The sequence below is a fragment of the Pagrus major genome, chromosome 21 (assembly GCF_040436345.1).
Source record: "Pagrus major chromosome 21, Pma_NU_1.0".
NCBI lineage: Eukaryota > Metazoa > Chordata > Actinopteri > Spariformes > Sparidae > Pagrus > Pagrus major.
This window is the reverse complement of record NC_133235.1, coordinates 22,375,050-22,397,193: the sequence shown is the minus strand read 5'-3', so window position 1 is coordinate 22,397,193 and position 22,144 is coordinate 22,375,050. Positions and strand designations below refer to the sequence as shown.

The window sequence follows — 22,144 nt, the reverse complement described above, 5'->3', positions numbered from 1 at the left end:
AGCAGAAGACATGCTCTGTTTGCTCGCACAGTGGCCGGCAGGAAAACAGAGAAAGACACTTATTAAAAAGGTCATCTCACAGAGGGTTAAAATAGCAGGGCACGGATCTCTCTAAGGGGAGCAGCCATGCCCCTCCTCTAGTGAAGGACACAAGAAAAGGTGTTGCTCAAGGGAGCTGGACCCGTAATGAAAGAATGGCCACCAGGCTGACAGCCCATGTGTGCACTGGGCTATTCAAATACCTTCAGAGACGCGGAATTGGAGAACTGACAGTGAAAGGCTTTGTGGAAATGCAATCTTCTGAATTAAACTCTGAGCTAGATGTGTTATTTTTATTTACAGTGTGGGCTAGCTAGTAAACACGAGTTGAAATGAGCTGAGGAGCGGGGTATTTCTTTGGCGAGCAGGTCTGAAGGCATGCTTCCGTGCCTGCCGATGCAATCTCATATCTATCATATGAACATGTCTTGTGCCAACTGAGAACAAAAGTCAAACTACAGACACTGTTTCTCTTTCCCCATGAAGGATCGGTAACAATACAGTACAGACAATGCAGTGAGACAGTGAGACAAAGCAATCGTGAAGTGTTTTTGGAAAGGCCTATGGAATAGCAATGCCTTCAGCCTCCTGTCTCCTCCCCAGGGCAGCCTAAAGCCCTGTCGGCAGGATGCTGATCCCCACACGGAAACCTGATCCGCAGCCATCCTGGAGCCGGAGGGTGGACGGGGGAGCGCTCTCCCCCCGTGGAGCCCCTCCACTTCTGCTCCAGAGTTAAAGGGGTGCTCTGGGGGAACATTCCTCCAGCCCTGCCCCAGCCAGCCTCCACTCTCAACTCTCTAGAGGAGCATTCTTCCAGCCCTGCCCTAGCCTTCACTGGGATCTCCTGGGGAGCATTCCTGAAGCCCTGCCCCAGCCCAAGACGGGCTCCCTGGGGACGCATTCCTTCAGCACTCTCTCTCTCTCTCTCTTCCTCTCTCCCCATCTCCCTCCTTCTCCCTCGCTCCCTTTCTCAGACTCTCGCCTTCCTCCGCAGTCCAGCATTAGCGCGATCAATAGCACCGATCGCATCAGGGACACGAGGCAATCCATACCCATGCGCTCCCTTAGCGCACTGCAGTGGTCACGGCTTAAGTGCATGGAAAGGTGTTATACCTCTGCCAGACGGGGGGGAGACAATGGCCGCCATTGATCGCGGTGACATGTAACATCTTTCTCTTTCTCTCCGTCCATCGGGCGTGGTCGACATGCAGCTAGAATCTGTTTAGACTTTATTCAGTCTGTTTTGTCTCACTCCTGTTGTGAAACTTGTGTTTTACTGTAGAGCCCAGACACAGCATATAACAAGGCCCAGATATAAAACAGGTGAGGAAGTGGGTGTATATGGGCATGTCTGGCTCCACTAATACACTGTATGCGCTTATGGGACATCAGCTGGGGGGGAAAACGAGCCGAGTTCTGTCAGGGAACAGCAAGCAAATCTCCATATGTGGATTGGTTCCAGTCAAGCTCTGCAATTTGTTTACCAAAAATAAAACATTTGAAATTGTAAAAATGGAGGGTTTAGCAGGTGCTGCTGGTTGATTAGAAAATGGTTCTAATAAAGGATCCATCTGTGAGTAGAGACTTGATGTAAGGCAGATTAATTGGTCATGGATGTCTACATAATGCCACATAGGAAATCTCCTCCCATATTCCCATATTCCGGCGAATACACAAACACACGCACGCACACATTCAAAGTACTTAGTATGCCATCTAGAAGTTTCTTTTCTCCCACTGTGTTTGAATACTAATAGAGTGTTTCTGCACAATCACAATACCCTAATGGCAATTAGATTCTTTTGTTTGGTTTCCACGGGGGCTCTTATCCAAACTGTGTTTTTTTTCATCATTGAGCAATTAAGAGTTATTTGTCCGTAAGATTGACATTTATAAAAGCCAGCCTTAATTATAGCAGGAATATGGCTGAGTCAGTCATGACCACGTTGACGACATAAAAGGCCTGCCCCTGAATCAAATACACATTTTTTAATCACATTACTATTTCCAGAGTATTACACCGCCGAATACTTCTAATTAAAAGATCATTTCAATTCAAGCAGTCCCCCCTATGTTTTAAATAATGCCCTTTGTGTTTTTATTTCCCAAACAGACTGAATCTGTGTCGGCTTGATGGAATTGGGTGTTACATCGGGGGAAAAAAGGGTGACAGGAGGTTCAGCACTTAGTTTTTCTCAAACCAATGAATGCTTTTGTTGGATGACAGTAATGGGAAAGTGAACAGTGCATTGATTTTCACACCTTTCGTCGACTGAGCGTCACGTTTTATTTGCGCACACATGAGCACACCAGAGGCGCACGTACCTGTAAACAAGAGCACCTGCACGTGCAAAGTCACTCTATTACGACGGACGTGCATGCAATTGTGCTTAAATGAACACTGACGGGGGCATGACAGGATGCACGTATGCATGGTTATATACACGGACTAACAAACACAAGACCCAGTTTGGGAGAACTGCTTACAGTTAATGGAAAATCTCTGTAAAACTCGTGGGATATCTACCCCATAATTTGTGGTTTGCTGATTGTGGGTTGCAAAATATGAAATCAAACTGTGCTTGAATGTAAACAGACTTGAGACTACACAGTGTTCTTCTAAGCAGAACACGATAATAAACTGTAGCTACTTTACGACACCAAAAAGGGTAAAAAGCTGCCTTATGTATCGACTAACGTCTGAACCAATTAATGTCTGTTTAGCATGCCTTGTGTGTACTTGACTTGACTGACTTCGCTTCTGTACTACATCAGAAACGGGATCATTACATTTTAGGCTGTTCGTGCTCTGTTTCTGAACAAGATGAGAAGACACAGGGTCTGTGCCCAAACATCAGGAAATGTGTGTCAGATGGTGTTTCTCGACGCGGCCCATCAGGACGTGTAAAGGAGGACAGCAAGTCCAGGAGAAGCACATGGAAACCTTCAGTTCACATCATTAGTTCTGTCTGCCACCTTGTCAGGGTATTTATAGCCCTATTCATCCATCAACAGGTCAATGACACAGTCTGCCAATGGCATCCTTCTCTTTCAGTCCCACTACGTATTACTACTGCAGCTAGCTAGCGTTGGGACCGGCTAAGGGACTTTCCTGGAGCAAGGATCTGTTTCCAGTTGGTGGTCTGGTTACTCTGGGACCTCATAGCTGCTCTCTAGTGAAATGTTAGAATTAGTATAGTGCTGTATAAAATGTTACACTGAAACAGGCAAGGACACAATGCACATACTATAAATACACATCCTGTAGCCTACGGTGATCTATTATGAGGACACATGGAGGCCTATTTGTATGTCACGTCTGTACATATTGATGCACAGCACATCTAAATAATGTGCGATGTGTGTGAGGCCTGTGTGTGTCTGTGTTGTTGGAGATCTACCAAGAAGACTGGTAGTCTGCTGCTCCCCTTGGTGCAGTGTACTAACACACATAGTGTGGCATATTCTCTGGTGAAGGCGTAGAGCGAGTGTGGGAGTGGGAGAAGAGCTGAGTGGCAGAGTGGAGGGGAGGCTCGGTGGGCTGAACGTTGTTTACCTGTCAGCTGGCATTGATTAATCTTGTGTTCGGTGAGATCGCTCAGCGACTCGAACACCTGCCGGCAGCTGTCGCAGCTGTGCAGCGCGGGCTCCTCGTCCTCCTCCTCTCCCTCCTCTCCTTCCTCTGGAGAGAGCAGCCTCTTCCTCAGACGCCCGGTCTCACCATCCTCCGCCGCCCTCTCGAGGGCGCACTCTGGATCTGCCGAGCCACAGGAAATGACAGCACCACATAGTCAGAGGGGTGACCCACACAGTGAGGCACTACAGCTTCCTCTGGGTGACAATAAAATGGATTTCTAGACTCTGGATTTAATAAAAACAATAATAAAAGCTGTAATAAAAATGCAGGTTCAATTTGGGCCTCTGTAACTCAACCACTCATGCCATAACAGAACTGTTGGGCAGGTGAGGGTGAGAGATATACAGGCACACACAGACAGGGTGGCACAATGCTCGCACACACAAATCTAACACACACACACACACACACACACACACAGCTCTGTTATTAGAAAATGGTTTTACGTTGTGTTTGCCCTGCTTCACCCAAGCAAAACTTCAGTATATGAAACTAGACTGATGGGAATATGTGTAGTTAATAAATCCTGGATTGCAGTTTTGGCTCGACCAAAGAAATATGAAATTCCACCAGTGAGTGCTGAATTGCATCAGTCAGCGTCGATCCAAGGAGACAGACCTTGCCATATTACCCAGACATCTAGGCCAGAAGAACAGTGGATGTATGGAGCGTAGCACAGTAAGACACACACAAAGCTGAGATTGGTGTGTGTTAGGCTGTCGTCACGACACACTTCCCTAAATTATTCAGCCTTGCTCGCAGGCAGCCGCGGGTCGCGCACATCAATATTCTTCAATCCATCTGCAGTTTTGTCTCTTGTTGGCTTTGTGCTGCAGCAGTGCCAGGGGTGGGTGACTTGACTACCCTGAACCCGGACTAGGAATCATCTTTCACAACACCAGCATAATCTAAAGTTCTTCACGTGATGCTAAAATATTCGGACGACAAATCAAACCTCGCAGCGAACCATAAACATCTTCGCTCAGAAGCACGGTAAAGCAAATCTGTCTTGCAGCAGCTTCTTATAAATAGGCAGCATAGCCTGCAGCCCTCTTTCTCCTCCTGCTGTGACCATTACACTTCACAATAAGACTGATTAAAAAGCCATACTTACAATCAAACAATCATGTCACCCTGGTTTAAGGCTTTGTGGGGGAGAAGAGCCCTTGCACTTCACTGGCAGCCATTTTAAGCCCCACTGATGCAAGTGTTCCTCAGCTTGTCCTAAAACTCTGGAGGGGAAAACGTTAGGAGGAAGCCTGTTTTTTCTTTTCGCCTAGCACACAGTTAACAGTGCCTCAGGACAAAGGAGTGTGTGGCACCGACACGTGCAGGTGTGGGTGTATATATACCGGGTGTATATACACATGGGCGGCCATTTTAAGTCCTCGTTCTGTAGGGTGCTCTGTGTAATTCCTTGAGGAAAGACGTTCCAGAACTCATCAAGGCCACCCAGGATTTTTCCTTTCCCCCTCTTGCGCCAAGTATTGATGTAACATCACACCCTCCATTGTCCTTCCCTCTTGGCGACTGAGGCTCTCGGAACATGCCCTCTAAAAATATCAGCACTGTGGTCCCTGGTGGGACCATGCAGAACAGAACAGAAGGTGTTTCAAGAAAATGAAAATCCCAACCCAATCCTCACAGATGCAGGCCTTTCTTGCTCTGGGGGAAACACTTCTGACTGAGGCCAAAAGCCACACAATATAGACTTATGATTCATCCACACACACAGGCGCGGAATTCACAATATGCACCGAAATGTGATGTGAACACTTCATGTCTTTTTTTTTACAAGGTGCCTGTGGAGGAGGTTAAGACTCTTTCCAAGACTTTTTCCAACGGCGTTTATGAATCATTAATTTCTCTAATATTACAGCTCAGGCCTGTCAGATAAAACAACTGATGGCTACATTCAAGCATTTTTATGTTTTTAAGTGAAATGTAAAAATGCATTTCTCGGTGCAGAAGGCAGATGCATTTTATTCTGATGCTCATTAGGTTGATGTCCTCACATTAGCTGCACTTACATGGACCCTAATATTGCCCTGACAGACAATAATGGCCCAGTCAGAATGAAAATGCCTCATGTAACCACCGCAATCAGAAGAGACTAAAGCCAGACTGATATACAGTTTTTCGGGCTGATGCCAATACCATAAAATAATTCCCATATATATATATCAGCCAGTATACACACAAATGTGGTTATCAAACACTTGTGACAAAAAAATGAATGGAAGTAGGATATTACAAAGTTCACGAGTAACAATAAACTTTTGTCTAACATGACGTCAAACTTCCCCTGAAATTTAATAATTGTAAATCACCCCAAGCATCGTGATCTTCACTGTGTTCTTCAAAACCAAAAAGTTTTCATAAATGGTCGATATCAACAACATATACACTGGTATCAATATATCTGTGACAGGCTGATATCGGCCAACCGGTATATCAGTCGGGCTCTAGGAGAGACTACCCTGATCCGGCCCCGATCAGAAAGAATTTTCAGTCAGGTTAAGACTGGTCGTGTAAATCCTCGATAATCAGTTCAATAGGAAAATATTAGTGGCTGACATCCATGTTAATGCTAAAACTGATCATTTCTCTCTGGTTGAAATAAATATATTCTTTCTGCTCCATGTGATGGTAATGCTAGGTGACATGAACAAGGTTACGGTAGGGACAGAAGCATTGGGATAGCATAACATAACACCACTTAATACCTTCACTTGTATTTTTGATCTAGCCGGTAAATCACCTTAAAAGTTGAAATAGTTGTTGCTTTGTCAATAAGACGTATGCTGAATTTACAGGAACTTAGTGCTTAATTGATTGCTATCGATTAAGGGCATGTAGACCTACATCTTATTAGATCACTTAAAGGGTAATTCCACCAATTAAACCATTAAAGTGTGTTTAAAGGTATTGGGGAGTGCTACTGCATATTTAAAAAAAAAAAAAAAAAAAGTCTGTTGTGGCTCGAGAGGAAGATGCATGTAATCTGATAAATAACCTCCAGTGGCTGGGTTTTGGGAAATGGAGGCGCCAGGTTTGTGAAAAGAAAGAAGAATAAGTACTACTTACTAATACTACTTTTTTACATACAGTATGAAGTAGTACTCCTGAAGACCCGTAAACACACTTTAATGTGTAAAATTGTTGAGGTTACCCTTTAATTTTAGCATCTGCCTAAATCTCTAATCACAATGATCAGATCCGGTTGAAGTACTATCGTTCATGTAACCGCAGCTGCTGTTTTAAGGGTATTAGATCTATGCTAACGACTAAATGACAAACGATTTTGGACACACTGAGAGATTAAAACCCGAAGAGCTTTATGCATGAGTTTGATTTTCACTCCCTTGTTTTCTCTTGTTTCGAGTGACAAGTTTCAGCTGCAACTTCCAGTGAATCCAACCTGGGTCGGCGCTCTTGGTCGAGCCGAGTGACCTCCGGTGCACCACTGTGATGCTTTGCTGGAAGTGTAAACTGCTACATGTTTGTGGGGGGGATGGTTGGGGGAGCGGGGAATGAGGGGGTGGCTTGACATGGCAAGGTCACGTCCAACCCTGGGATTAAAGGAGCCACGTCAATACTGAGGTTCCTGTGCCTTTGGGCCTCATACAGTAATCCATCAGATCAGGACATCCTCTTCTACCAGTCTCTACAGGCTGGACAGCAGATCAATACCAGCACGCTTGGAAATCTTGACAATCAAATGTGGAATATGGTGGGGGAGAAGATGTGTGGCATATTGAGAAATTTTTCATCGTGCCTAACGCGCTTGTTAATTTTGTTAATCAGCTTGACAATGTCGCTGGAGAAGGTGAAGACAAGAGGGAAGCTTCATTGACCGCTGATCCATATTCTGATAAGGTCAGCTCGAAGTTGGATGATCGTAGCTCGGACTGAGAAATTATTCATACTGGGAATATAATAAAGATCAGACTGAAAGAGTTTTAAAGATGAATTTTCAATCTTTAAGGTACTAAAACCACATTAGTACTGCACTAATAAAAAGTGGAAATCTGAATGGTGATTGACATCTTTAGAGGCATGTAATATCTGTCTGAGTCCGAGTCCATCCATCATACCATACACACTCTTGTCTCTTATGGAGCCCAGTGACATTTATCACGCCACAACTTTCATCTTGTGAGTTGAAGAGTCCCCTGGACCCCCCACCCTTATATTATTGAATATTTCTGCTCTTAAATATTTATAACCTTTTAATTGATATTCTTTTCTCTGCTCCATTAGCCCCACCAGGGACCCGTGGTCCCCAGCAGGGGAGACTGCGCTTGTACCCCCACTGTCTGGCCCACACACTGAGACAGGTGGAGACGCTGACCATGGGGAGAGGAGGGAGGGGGTGAATGTACAGGAATTCTCAAGGGGAAAAAAATACAAAGAAATCGGTCGAATCTTGCTCTGAAAAGTTAACTCTTACCATGAACCCTGCTTTTTAACCTCACTGGAGATTTTCTGTCTAACCCTATCTTAAAGATGAAATAAAATATTAAGCGCCTCAGACAAGGAAAAGTTGTTGTTGGGTACAAAAGCAGTTTTTGGAATGCAACATGTGATGGATGTCAGTGTTTCATACTGAACTTCATTCAGATACGGCCCCAAATCACTGAGCAAGTGAAGTGTGAAATCACTGAGGGCGATGTTCTTCGTTGCCTGTAGATACAGTATGTCTGGCTCCATCAGGGCTTAGCCTCAGTCTGTCTTTGTGCAATGAAAGACCTCAGTGTCGAAAAACATCATTACCAGCTCACCCATCTCCTCATTTCCCCATCATCTCCCAGAGATCCTGATCCTATGATGCCCCTCCTCCCCTGCAACCCACCCTACAACCACCCACCCCCAAGTTCGAATTAAGAATTTATTTTAACCAGCGAGCAGCTTCTGTCGACACATGTCGGCGGGCCTGATCAAAGGTGAGTACGCTCCTTTATCAGAGTGAGGGAGGCTGTCAGAAATAGGAGGACATTAAGATTGAATAACCTTCACACGGTTGCCGGCACCTCATTATTTAAAAATCTAAAACTTTTGCAGAGCACCCGCCATATATAGGTCACACTACATTCTAATGCCACATGTGCCTCCGAGTGTATCCTCCTCTGTGTGGATGGGATTTGGGGGCTCTCCACTTAGACCGTCACATCCACTGATCCCCCATCATTAAAGAATGTCATGATCCGACGACGAGACTGTGAGCTCGACACTTGCCAGATTGTTAACGATCGTCAAGAATTTGCATGGGGGTGGGTGGGCGGTGGGGATGTCTGTGTTCATATGGTTGGTGCGTGCAATTTGATTTATCTGCTTCAAGTCCCCCAGATTCATATTAAGGACTAATTGCTGTTTAATATTTTGATGCATGATGCATTGAAATCTGAAAGTAGATTAGCAGAGGTGTTTGTCAAAAGCAGTTTCTCTCAAAACGCTAAGCACGTTACGAGCGCCAAGTGATGGCAGAAAATGTTGCCCACCTTGTTGTGTATGTTACAAAAAAAAAACATGCAGTATATTTATGAAAATTTTATGATGCGTGCAAAAATGAGAGTAGCAAAGATGCCAAACAATTACAGGAGAAGCAAAAACAAGCGATGAAAGGCAGCAGCAGCAGATATAATCACAGGTACGCAGACGTTAAAGTCTCGACGCCAAATAAAGCATCCAAAGAAGAACGGAAATCAAAGCGGTTGAATTGGGGAACAACATTTGAACACACCAAATGCTCCTTCTCTCTCTCCCTCACCCTGTCTCACACGCTCTCTCACAGGGAGTGATAATATTGAACGGAGCGCCTTGCTATGCCATTAGTGCAGTAAAACATCAAAGGAAATGAATAATAGAGAATATGATTTTCTGAAGTGCTGGAGTGAAAGAGTCCTTTCCTCTTCCTGCTGTAGTGTGCTCCTGCAGCACATTGATCTGTGGGGCAGCCTCAGCCTAAGCCAGAGCTCCAGTCTCAGGCGCCGCACCACACCGCCACGCTACGCTACTCTACGCTACGGCACCTTGCCACCCAGACGCCCCTTCAGATCTCTAGAACACTTCTGTTTGCCTCAGTCCACTCCACTTTGACAGAGCTGACACCCCGCTCCAAAAAAGCAGCCTCGATCTGACATAGCCGAGAGCGAAAAAAGAAAAGAAAGAGAAAAAAGAAAGGGATGTATATATAAGAGAGAAGAAAAAGCGAGGAGCATGTGGTTATAATTACACACAGGCAGCGCAGTGGTAAAGCCAAGCTGCAGATCTTAAGCCTGCTCGACACTCTCTGTGTAAAAAAGCACACTGCCTCATTAAATCTCAGATATCATACTGTTCCTGCCCCTCTATACCATGCATAATACTGTCTGTCTTTTAGAGGGTCTCTTTTGTTAGCATTTCTCCTTTGCCTTTGCCACATATCAAACATGAATGAGAAACAGGATGCAGGGTCTGCAGAACGCTTGCAGAGTCACAGAAGAGCACGACTGGGGGTCTACTTATGAGGCAGATCTTGACACCATGTCTGATTAAGCCCTTAGCTTGTCAGGAGACTAATGGCTATTGTGGCCGTGTCTGTCAAAGTGGCAAATGCATGAAAAGCAGGTAAGCTTTTCCACTGCCTTTCAATTTGACGTTAAAAAGAGCTTGTTTGGGCCATAACCAACCATAAGGATGAATTACTGCTGTCACGATAAAAGACCGTCTGACACACAAGCGGCAGAGGGGCATTTTAAAAAGTTAGAGGTGACAAATTGGCCAAATAGCGAGAGAAAAACCCCAGCATCCTAAAAGTTTACTGCCACAAACACAAACGCTTCTCCCGTTGACCATTCGTCGAGGGGGTTAAAAAATAAATCAGTCAGACGAAGTCAAATGAGGAAAGTGAGAAATTAATTTGTGCGCCCTCCTGATTTCTCCACAGGCAGACATCGATCATGTGGCGGCTGTCTCCCCTCACTCTGGAGATAGAGGTGGTGGAGGGACGGGGAGGAGAGGGGAGCTTCGTGTGTCTGAGGGGGTCGTTGTAATCAGGCACACTCATTAGCTCTACTTTGGCTCTGGATGACAGGAGGTCTCCGAGGCAAGTCTGCCTTTTATGCCCAGTCCTTCATCCCTTGAGCTGGGGTTGAGAGGGGCTAAACAGGCAGTTTCTTTTCCACAGAACCACCCACCAATAGCCATCGATACACATTAACACAGCAGCAGATAGATATCGCTCTGCTTTTTTTTTCCAGAGATGAGCAAAAATGTAACGTGTTTACCGCAATATCTGATGCATTACACGCTCAGGGGTCAAGCAGAAACACACGAGAAAGAGATCAGAAACTGCACTATTTGTGCTCCGAGATGTCTGAGGTGTGAGGCCTGCTGCTGCTGCATTTCAAGAAACTTGAATCTACATTTAAAGACCCTTAAAACAAGAATACTGTAGTCAAAGGCTGCTGAGAAAAGCCGGGATCTATCTGTATTTTGCACTCTGAAAGCTATGGGTAAATGCCGGACTAATGTGGCAGCCTAGGAGTATCCAGGGTCCCCAGCCTGCTGGGCAAAACCATCCATATCGGGTTTAAAATAACCACGCCTGAGACTTAACCTTTACCAGAGACAAATGAAATGAAAATATACAGTGTGGTGCATCAGGAGCAGGCTTCATTCATAGGGGGCTTTCTGCTAGCCTGACCTGAATTACCGCTCTGTTCCTGGAGGGCCACTGTGAATGGCACGCATGCAGACAGGACACATTCATCTGGGTAGCTCTATTCTACATCATACAGAGGGTTGGGAAACAAAGAGTCTTAAAAAAAAATCGGCAGGAACACACAGAAGGACAGCTTTAAGCACACCTGCATGCATGCATGCACACAAACACACAAACAAAGAAAAGGAGCTCCACCGCTCTGCCACCGCTATAAAAACACATGCAACCATGCAGTTTACATTCTGAAAAACCTCAAAAACAGGAAATACATACTTTATGTCATTCTGAGCCCAACAAAGATTTTACACAGACACACACACACACACACACACACACACACGCACACACGCACGCACACAGACACATGATCCACTTTCCAGCCGAAAATGATGAAATATGAAATGGAGCATTACCGCTTGGAATGGCAGTCTGCCCGGGACTGTGCTGGTCCTCTGTCACATTGTCTTCTACTGCCAGAAAAAGAGAACGGGGAGAAAAAGAGGGAAAGAAACAGTTAACAGTGAAAAACAAGTTAGACACATTGAGATTTCCTTCTTTTTTATTATTTACTATTGAGATTTTCTGTATGGAAACTCCAGGAGATTTCAACAGCTTTCGACAGCTCAACCTGTGGTTTGGGAATCCACACAAGCCTTTCATATGTATGAGGTTTGGCAACAAGGCAAACAACCACCCACGTAAATAACATATTGGACTGGGTAATGACTTGATGAATTATGAAGGTCTCCCATGAAACGTCCTCCCAACATCAACAGTGACCAAGTAGAAAACACCTTGATGACTGCATGAGCGAGGAGGTTGTACAGTGCCACGGTTAGCTAAATTAGACGGGTATCAAAAAGAAAATTTGTAGATTCCAGAATAAACATGGACCTTCCCCACGCTGATCCAAACTTAAATGCAAAGAAAATGTACCTTTATCAAATAAACATATTCACACTACATGTCATACGAGCCAAAGCAAAGCCGCAAAGTGCTTTTGCTCTTTAACAGGATGGCTGACAAAACACTGACGGCTTGATCGGCACTCAGATCTGCTCATTAGGCGCATGGCAACTAAACCACTTTTGACTTTTTTGACAACAGCGCTGGCCTTGAAAAACATGACTTCTGTTTAGTAAAAGGTAGGAACCTTTTACATTGGAGCCTTTTTGGGAACTGGTGAGAGTTCCTTGTGGCATGTCAAGTACAAGAAATGAAATGGATTTTAACAGCGGGAAGAGAACAAAAGAGTCTCCCACCTGTTCCATGTAAAATGAGGGGTCTCACTGAGGACTTCTTACGCCTCTGCCTTCCACCCCTGCAGTTGAAATGCATTCTCCATTATGTCTTTTCTCTCTAGCCTTTCATTTTCCTGGCAAAGAGGAAGGGGGAGTCTGACAGGACCTCCCAGTAGGGGAGTGTGGCAGTGACTGCCAAAGCAGAAACTGGCGCACTTTTAAAATCGCACAAAATATCCTGTACTTTGCATAATTAAGGCAGGATCCTATGGTGGCAGAAGCCTTTCCCTCAGGGGAGCACGAGTCAGTGTCAAGCAGGGTGTCAAACCTCAGTGAAAAATGAAGAGGAAAGTGTTGAGCTGTTTCTTATGAAGATGGCAAACGACGGAGCAACCATGTTTCGCTGTCGGGCCTTGTCCAGCCAAAACCGAATACCCAGGGAAGCCGCTTTTATTTGAAATGCCACTATTCACTCAAAAAAATGATCAGAAATATTCCCCTTAGTAACAATTTTTAGTTAATATGCTAAACAAACGGTCATGGGTCTGGCAATTAATTAACTAAATCAATTAAAAAGTGATGGAATAGACATAGTTGGACGCCGTGGAGGTATATCCCTCTGAGCCAGCGAAGAGGACTGCATCAGCCAACGCAGGAACCTTGTCCTGTTAAAGGAGGCCTTAGTGACTGACGCCCTGAGAGTTTAATGAGTTTCTCCAGCGCTGTTGAGCGCCTTGCATCCAGGATCATTTAAATGGGCTAGGGATAGGGGGTCCTAATAAATCCCCCATGGTTCTATCAGAGATTGGTGGTGGGAGCTGGAGTTTTTGTTTTGATTACCGTCCCTGTTGGTGAGACGGGGGAGTTCAGGCAGAAAATTCTATCTTACAATGCCATAAGAACTTAAATATTATGGCAGTTTGCAGCGATTTGTCACCACAGTGAACTTATTAAAAGTTTTGTCATTTAAAAGTAAACAACTTCCATCACAGTGCAAATGCTTTTTTCTCATTTGCACCTGTCTGCTAGATAATTAATAGCTGGCTAGGAGCGATGGCGGAGGGGCGAGCCGTCAAGTGAGGGGCAAACTCCTGTGATGTTTCGTAGCAGCTGGACATTTGATCAGCAATCATAACACAGTGCAAATACAAATGGCTGGACAGTTTTTTAATTAATGCACTCTAAAGCTTGTGATCACCTCACAAAGACTATACCTGAATACAACCCAGTCCACACTGCTGTTAATTCGTCACTGCTATCAGTTAATTAATGTTTGACAAGGTACAGTGTATCACTCTGTCAGTGACAAACTGTAATCATGCTGCTAGGTTTTGTTGATACAATACCAAACACACATGGGACCGTTTCAGCACTGCTCCTTTGATTTTCAAAACGGCGAGCAGGAAAAAAAAAAGTAATCCCACACAACAAGTGGCACCGCATTAAAGGCCACTAATTAACACACTGGCCACACACACAAAAATGACTGTAGAGTAGCTGTCATTTTATTCCGAGTGATAATCCCCAAGACGGGGCATTTCCTTTTTAAGGTTGAATTAATTCTCTACAGATTAGGGAGCAAAACAAAAACAAAAAAAATTACAAAATTATAAACAAAACAGATTGATCACCGCATGAACACCCTCGTAAAACTAATGATTTCATCGACATGAATAAGCAAAAACATGACAAACTCTCAGCAGGTTGGACCTTTCCTCATCCATCAAATGAATTCCTGTTAGAGAGTGTGCTCACATAAACATACTGTACATTTCCCCTGCTTTTACTTGTGTGTGTGTGTGCATGCTTGTGTGTATGGGCATCTCGCAGCAATTCTCAGACATAACACACACACACAAAAAGCCCTGAGTGTGTTCCTGGATATGCGTGACTCATCTGCTTGGTTACAGCCAGCTTGGACGATACAGTGCCGAACACAATGGCTGTGTAATCCGCCCTGACTGACCGGGAAGGAGACGCTCGCCACAGGGACTACAACTCAATTTAGCTCGGGTCAAGAGGTCAACCCTCCTCAATTAGGGCTGGAAGGGAGGGAGGAGGACACACACTGCACATGAATAACTTTCTTAATGAGCATTATTTGAACTGGTGATTAGTGTCATAAATAATTTGCAATAGAGGAGCATGTTAATCACGTTGCATAATATTTGTAATCCTTCGAATGTTGCCATGTACTGTTTGCAAATCGAAAAAAAAAAAAAAAAAATCCACTAGTAGGAATAAAAAAAAAGAATCAGTAATCTCATTATGCAATTACTGCAAATGTAGCTTCCAAAAAATATTAATGCTATTCATACAGGAAAATGAGATAAGCCGAGGAAACGTATCATTTCATTTGCAACAGTGGCGCGAATCAATCACTGTCTCTGAATCAGAACTCTTTCTCCATGTGGCAGACAATCCATGACAACAAGAGAGACACATGCCATGGAGTAAGAAGAGATATCGGCCAGCTCCCGCGACACCCCAGTCCAACACGCTGAGCCGCATGTCAAGAGCACTGACAGCCGTGCTAATGGGATTTTTCCACGGCTCCATCATAATTTCCTTAATGATAATGCTAACCATATTTTTGTGTCACATTAGAAAAGTGTTAATGGGTGTTATGCCACAGATCATTAATTGTGAACAGACTGGAATACTGCAGCTTCCTATAAACTGAAGAGTGACGCAACTGTTCATAGACATCTTAACAGGGGAGGAAAAATCAGAGCGGATTACGCCGTGTTTCTGCATTTGTAATTGTTCAAATTAAGAAGGGGTCTTTTTTTTTTTACACATTTAAAATCATACTGAATACAGCGTGTGCCTGGAAGAAGGAGCCGAATGAGTTTTTGAGTCGCTCCTCGGACCAAAATACTTTTTTTTAGTTGCACAGGCCTGTGCTTATGAAAAGCTATTTTGAGTGACGAGTGTATGCGACTCTGCAAAACGTCATTCGGCTCCTTCTTCCAGGCAAAAGCTCAAATTATGACAAATGTGGGTTTATAAAAAAAAGAAGGTACATTTTATTTTTCTCGGTAGGCCAAATTTAAATAGTAGTTTTATTCTCAGTTTCCTGACATGAAAGGAAATAAAAATGTACTTTACGTCCGAGCAGAGGAATTTTAACTTATAAGCTGTATTTTTAATAGGCCTTGAAACACATCTCACAAATCATCCTGTTCTGTGTCTTTTACATTTAAAGTGTGACATAATATTTTCTTTCATGTATAGCCAAGCAAAGCTCCAGAGTTCACTCATGTGGCGGCAAAATTCAGCTCCTCAGAAGCATCAAATATTTAAGGTGTACATGACACAGCGCTGATTTCATGACAACCGCTGTACTTAAAGTAAATGGCGCAGAAAATATATTTATATATGCGGATGACAGACCTGGAAACTTCCAACTCAGCCAATGAACACATCAGGACTGACTGGAGGCTTGTGAGTGTCATTTGTGCTCCGAATGAAAATATCAAACCCAGCCTCACTCACATTATTCAGGAAGTGCTGTAGGACAGGCAACGTGGCAGTCATCACACTCTACATGCAGGATTTTGGAGCGAGATCCTCCTTCCTCGCTGCTCAACCACCGACTGAGGCAATGTGCTGACCCAAAGCCTCTGCACATCAAAACAAAATTACAATGTGCCTACAGTCGAGAAATGTGGAAGGCTCAGGATTGAGTAAATGTCAGTGGCTGGGGTGAAGTGTTTGCATATAAGCGAATGATGTATGGTCTCGTCCTGTGCCATTTATTCCCCAAGCAATAACGTAGCCGGATCTGTCTCTCAGACTTAATTGAAACGGGACTTGTAATGTTGCCCTTTTCCTCGATGGGACCAAAAACATAACCTCTGACTCCCACAACCAGCCAATACAGAGGAGGTGGGTGTGTGTGTTGGGGTGCACAGAGGGGAGAAAAAAAAAAGAGTGCCAACTGTCACAGCATTATTTTCTCATCTCCTCTACATACACTTCATGTCCATACCAGTCCCTAAAACGCCGCACTTGATGCCCGCTCTACCTTCCCTTCCCTCCATGTACCATCGGCACCTCTTGTTTATTTTCCCTTCCGCAGAACAAAGTGTTCTTTCTTGCGCAAAAAAAGCGCCGTCCACATTGACCAGTGCCTCAAGTCGGCAGAAGACAACCTATAAAAGTGAAACCTGAACTCTGCAACCCCGCTCCGTTCATGAAAAGGCACACAGGCTCACACACAAGCACGGATTTAAAGGTGCCACTTTTGTGTTGACAACACATACCAAAAAAAAAAAGTCTGAGGATAAAAATGATAAAAAATGAAATCCTGTCTTGCACAAACAACAATGAGGACAACAGTGTCAGGCAACTATTTTAAAAAATGACAAGCAAAGTTACTGTGGACATCTGTATAAGTGTATCTCTGTCCCCGCGGAAAGACATAAGACAAAGAACAATAAATAACATCTGCCTGGCCTTCCCTGGGTCTGATCCAAAACAGGGAAATATCTATGACGTATCTGCATTACAGCTCCGCTTCAGCAGCCGGGATGGAGACATAAAAGTCGGGGATGTTTTGTGCACCACATTTTTCCAATTTAAATTTTAGTGACAATAACAAAACAAACAATGTCATCACTCTGACTTCATTTGCATACTGATTTGCTCACTCTCTATCCCTCTCCCTCGCACACATTCATGTACACAAATCTTGACAGATGTTCCTCTGAATGCACACACACACACACACACACACACACACACACACACACACACACTTGTGGCATGTAGGCACGCTGGCAGGAGACGATTATATATAAGTGATGTGTCTTTTGAGAAAAGCAAATGTCATGTCAACTAAGAGAAAAAAAACAGTCAATGCCAATCTGGTGTGAGGAAAATAGGAAATCTATGCATAGAGCTGTTTACTGCGAATAGAGCAGTGCAGGTCTGGAAACAGAATGTGACAATTTTAAGATGTGCATGCACTCACATTTCCACCCTCTCCTGGGTATTGATTTAAAATGGTGGCTGCATGAATGTACTACCGCAGACCATGTAATCTTCCTTTGAGATGAAGACTTCCGAGAACGAAAGGGGGGAGAGAGAAAGGGGTCCACCGACCACAAGCTGGGAATGTGAAATTGTGGACAATTATTTGCTGAGCAAAATACAATGCCTGCCAGATGAACTGGAGCTCAACCCTCTGAAACCCTGCAGCTCCCCCCAGCAAAATGCTACAGAGAAAAGTAGTGTGTGAATATGTCTGTGTGTCTGTGTGTGTGTGTGTGTGTGTGTGCATGTGTGTGTTCAAGCATGTTGCTCTGTCTCTATTTCCCCTCTCCCTCCCTCCCTCCATCCCTCCCCTCCTCTCTCACCCTCTCACACACATGTACACTCAGACACAAATGCACGATCGAATTACCGCCAGTCCAGCTGTTTTTTTTTTCTCTAAAAAAAAGGGAGAAAAGTAAGAAAAAATTGAAAAAATCACATGAATCAGCTGCTGTGCCGGGATTTTATTTGTAATAATAATAATAAAAACATCACAAAGTTCAGTTGTTTTTAAGCTTTAAGGCTTCCTGGCTGATAAATCCAGATGTTTACAACTTTTTTTTAAATGAACGTGCCCCGATTAGCAGTCGACACTAAAGCTGCCCTTTAATTTCTCTTTTAACTGTTAGTGTGCGTACACACACACACATCACAGCCCTCCCTTTCCCCCCCAACATATAAAATGTTTCCTCCTTTAGTTTCTCAGACGGGGGGGTCACGTGACTCTGCACCCCATTCCATCAGACGGCTTAAGTTCCGACCAGGAGCGTCTTTAACACATCCAGATGTTTTGCCAGCGACGCGCGCTGCACTGTTGCTCTCTAAATTACCCATGCCCTACCCTTGCACTTTAACTATCATTACAAACAACAGTCTGAGCTGAAGCCGACCAGCTTTCCCCCGGTGCCAAGTACGTATATGCAGTCGATTTCATGCGCAACATAGCAGGAAGAAGGAACACTTGGAAATGCGTAAAAAAAAAAAAAAAGAAGAACAAGAAGAACAAGAAGAGGGGGGGGGGGAGACAGTTACATTTCAGTGAGCGATAAGTTCAGTTCATGCTCGTCTAGACTTGTCATCACCTTAAAATAAAAAAATGTTCTGAGAGCCATCCAAAAATAGGCTTATCACTTACCTTTCAGTGATCTTGGCTTAGCTTGCTTGCGGCGCGACATCCTACAGAGAAAAACGCTGAAGTTGCTCAGTTTCTGCCTGATAATTTGTGTATGACGGGATAGTCTAAAGGTATAGTCTCTCCAAATTTCGCTGGCCGAAATCGCGGCTGCTTTTTTACCATCACAGAAAAAGATGCAACTTAGCCCCCCCTGTGCCGCGCGGTCTACACACACACGAGTTTGCTGTTATTTTGTGATGAGTAGGTGGATGTTATAAAATCCAATTAGCCCGATCGGTATAGGCGACTCTATTTAGTTGAGCTCGGTATCGGGAAAAGTGTGAGAATATAGTGATCCCGTCATGCGCTTCCATTCTCCGGGAAAACGCACACGCGTGCAGGCATGATGTTCGTTTAGGAATAAAAGCGGAATATTTGCTTTTCGCCTCTCATCTCAAATGCATCCGCGTGAGAAAGACATCAGCAAAACGCCTCCTGTGAGAGTGCAAAAAAAAAAAGAAAAAAAAAGAAAAAAATTGCAACAAAACCCCCAAAAAAGGAGGAAAAATGATAATAACACTTTTCACTTCATATCCACCTAACAGCATCAAAACTATTATAGACTCTTCCTTTTCTCACTCCAGTCAGCTAATCATGAATTAGGTTCGGAATCTGATCTAAGTCTACGTCTAAATTGCCCTTAAAAGAGGATGAAGAAGCAGAGAGAAGATGGAAGCTCCCTCCTCATCACAAACCTGCAAGGTCTTGGACTGCGCTGTCGCTCCGGTAGTCCACATAATAATGGAAAATGGAAGCAAGGCCCCCAAAGCCATCAGGATGGCTCCAGAGGGGGCCCCTACCCCGCAGGGACTCGCTCTGTACGTAATCACTGAGGAAATCATTGTCAGCCTGCCTGCACTCACACACAGACAGAGAGGCATGATTAAAATCCTAGGGATCATGGCAAGATGCGGAATGCTGGATCTGCTGGTCCCCGGATCCGGAGTCGAACTCTAAACCCAAAGTCGGCTTGCTCACCCTGGCGTCTCCTCTGCCTCAGCTCGCCGTCGGCCACTCTCCGTCTACGGCAGACGGACTGGTCCCCCTTCTGGTAGAAATGGTTAAGCAGAGAGACATTTTCACTGCGGCTGTTGACATATATGACATGTAATGGCACGCATAGAAAATCGGGGACGATCTGTTTATTATGGATGGAGATTTTTTTTTTTCCTCCATTCATTATTATATTTCATTAAGAATTAAACAATTACGCCTCCCTTAATTACTTGAATATTAATAATAGTATGAAAAAAAGTCAGATTTAATGTAAAATGTGGATTTTTTTTTTCTTGTTGAGTCAAACATAGCTTCATCCCTCTTCTTTAATGTTATCTAGGACTTGTATATGTATATATGGATACTAATCCTTTCAGGTATACTCAAGTGCACCTTTATTAATTAATTTTAACCTGCAAACTTATAAAGTAAGGCTTATTATTGTGTTAAAAATTGTTTTCATGGTTTCCCTCTCCCTCTCCCTCTCTACACCCTCACCTGCATGTGCATGTGGACGTCCAGGCCCCCATCCTACCCCTGCTATGTGAAAATGAGATCCAGCGAGGAGTCCTGCGGTGGGCTTCTCACTCTGCTCTCTGCCCCTACCGCAGCCTGGAGGTAGCCTCTGCCAGGGCCCCCCCACCCCCCTCGTCTAAAAAAAAATCACAGTCACGCAAAAAGGCTTTTTCCCACTTTCAGTCTATTCCTGACTGATTCACAGAGACAAATGTAAGAGGAGACCGAGGGTTTTTTTCCTCTTTTTTTTTTTTCGCCGCACACCTAGGGAAGGAGAGAAACAGTCGATAGGGCAACTCCCAAATACGGGCTGGTGTAGGAGAAGAAAATTAACAACAACCTTTGATAGCCTTTACTGTGTTGGAATCTAACTTTGTTGGAGAAAATTCCCCATAAAAGTTAACTTTAACTATAAAAGTTAATGATGTGAGTACATAATAAGGCCGCTCTTATTCTATAGGGTATCACTTTGGAGTTCATAATGAGGCCATATACTGTTACAGACATCTAAGGTAATCACCTCGCATGAAGTCGTGTGAACGTAATGAAAAACTCCACCGACTACAGACGAGCTATCCATTAGCTGTCATTATTAGCCTCTCATTTTAAACAGGCCTTGTTGTTGCTTTGCATCTTCTGTCTCTAATCAGTGAGACTTTAACGTAATAAGCGGGGACTTATGACCTACATATGATGCCAAGGCTTTTCCACTCTTGTTTGCTCAATTTGTATCTTGTAATTTTTTGCCTGCACCCTCGTGGTTTTCAAATAATTCCCCCCACCCACACGCTGCCATGAAATGTGTGCGAAAAGATCAATAAAACAAAGTATGACACAGATTGACGTGATGCGCTTTGGTAAATTCAAAGCCCTCGCAAACTACACTAAAGTTGGTAAACACACACATATGAAACATCTATTTGTAGGTGCTTGGAATCTGTCAGGAGGTCTCAGTTGCCTTAAAACTTCAATCTTAACAATGCTCCAAAGTTCCCCCTCTCTGTCTCAGCGCTCTGTCAGGCGGCTCTCCCAAAGTTTCACCACCTTGCCTCCCCCCCTGTACCTCTCGAATGCTCTCTCAAACACAAACAAACAGTGCTCCTCAGTCCTCCAGGGCTCTTTGCTACTTTCATTAGTGACAAAGTAACTGGGAAAAGGCTTGACTTGACTCAGTGCTCGCACAGTTCAGTCTCTAAGTTACAGTACACTATTGCTCAGAAGTTGTTTTTTTCCCCTCTTCAAGTGGAAGAAACCTCATGTGAGGAATGTTGCTCATGATGCTCCAAAAACTGTCTGACACCGCTCGTCCCTCGGGGGTGACTTTATAAATATGGAGAGGAGAATCAAATATACATTTTTGGGAGCAAATAGGCACAATGAAAATCAACAAAAATGGTTTTGTTTCAAGTCTCACCTCTGGGCGTGAGGGAAAAAGGGAATCAAACAAAGATAAATAAAAAACGTGACATGTCTGGCATAAAAACAACACCAGCGAGGAAATTTCTATTCAGCTTGTACCTATATGATCCTGCTAAATTAAGCTACTGATTCATTTCTGTTGGTGCTCCTTCATATTTAGTCATTCACATGAACGATTTCATCGAATCTCTAATTGTGTCGTCCTTCAAAAATGCTGCGTGCAGACTGCAATCCTTTGAAAATTCTATCAAACGCACAAAGGCACAGTCTGTTTTCAGATCACCTAAGCTTCTTGCTGCAGTATTTGTAGTAAAACTGAGCAGTTAAGTGGAGATTTTTTCACCACCCATAGCTTTTAGTTAGACATCGAGACGCCG

At 44.0% G+C, this 22,144-nt stretch overlaps 1 protein-coding gene across 4 annotated transcripts in view; it reads right to left on the bottom strand.

Annotated features, from left to right (window-relative positions):
• LOC141017408 (zinc finger protein 521-like) overlaps positions 1-19,592 on the bottom strand; it is a 92,660-nt gene extending 73,068 nt beyond the window's left edge. Inside the window, exons 1-3 of one of the 4 annotated variants that reach the window (XM_073492116.1) lie at positions 19,532-19,592; positions 11,795-11,848; positions 3,596-3,796 (exon numbers count right to left, since the gene is read on the bottom strand). Coding sequence is in view for 2 of the 4 variants with exons in the window: in XM_073492114.1 (XP_073348215.1) it covers positions 3,596-3,796; positions 11,795-11,851; positions 18,798-18,837 (298 nt within the window). In the remaining 2 variants the exon portion in view is untranslated. Of the gene's footprint in view, positions 1-3,595; positions 3,797-11,794; positions 11,852-18,797; positions 19,252-19,531 lie in introns of those variants that run through there. The other 3 variants (XM_073492117.1, XM_073492114.1, XM_073492115.1) reach the window with 3 other exon arrangements.
• Between the last annotated feature and the right edge of the window lie 2,552 nt (positions 19,593-22,144).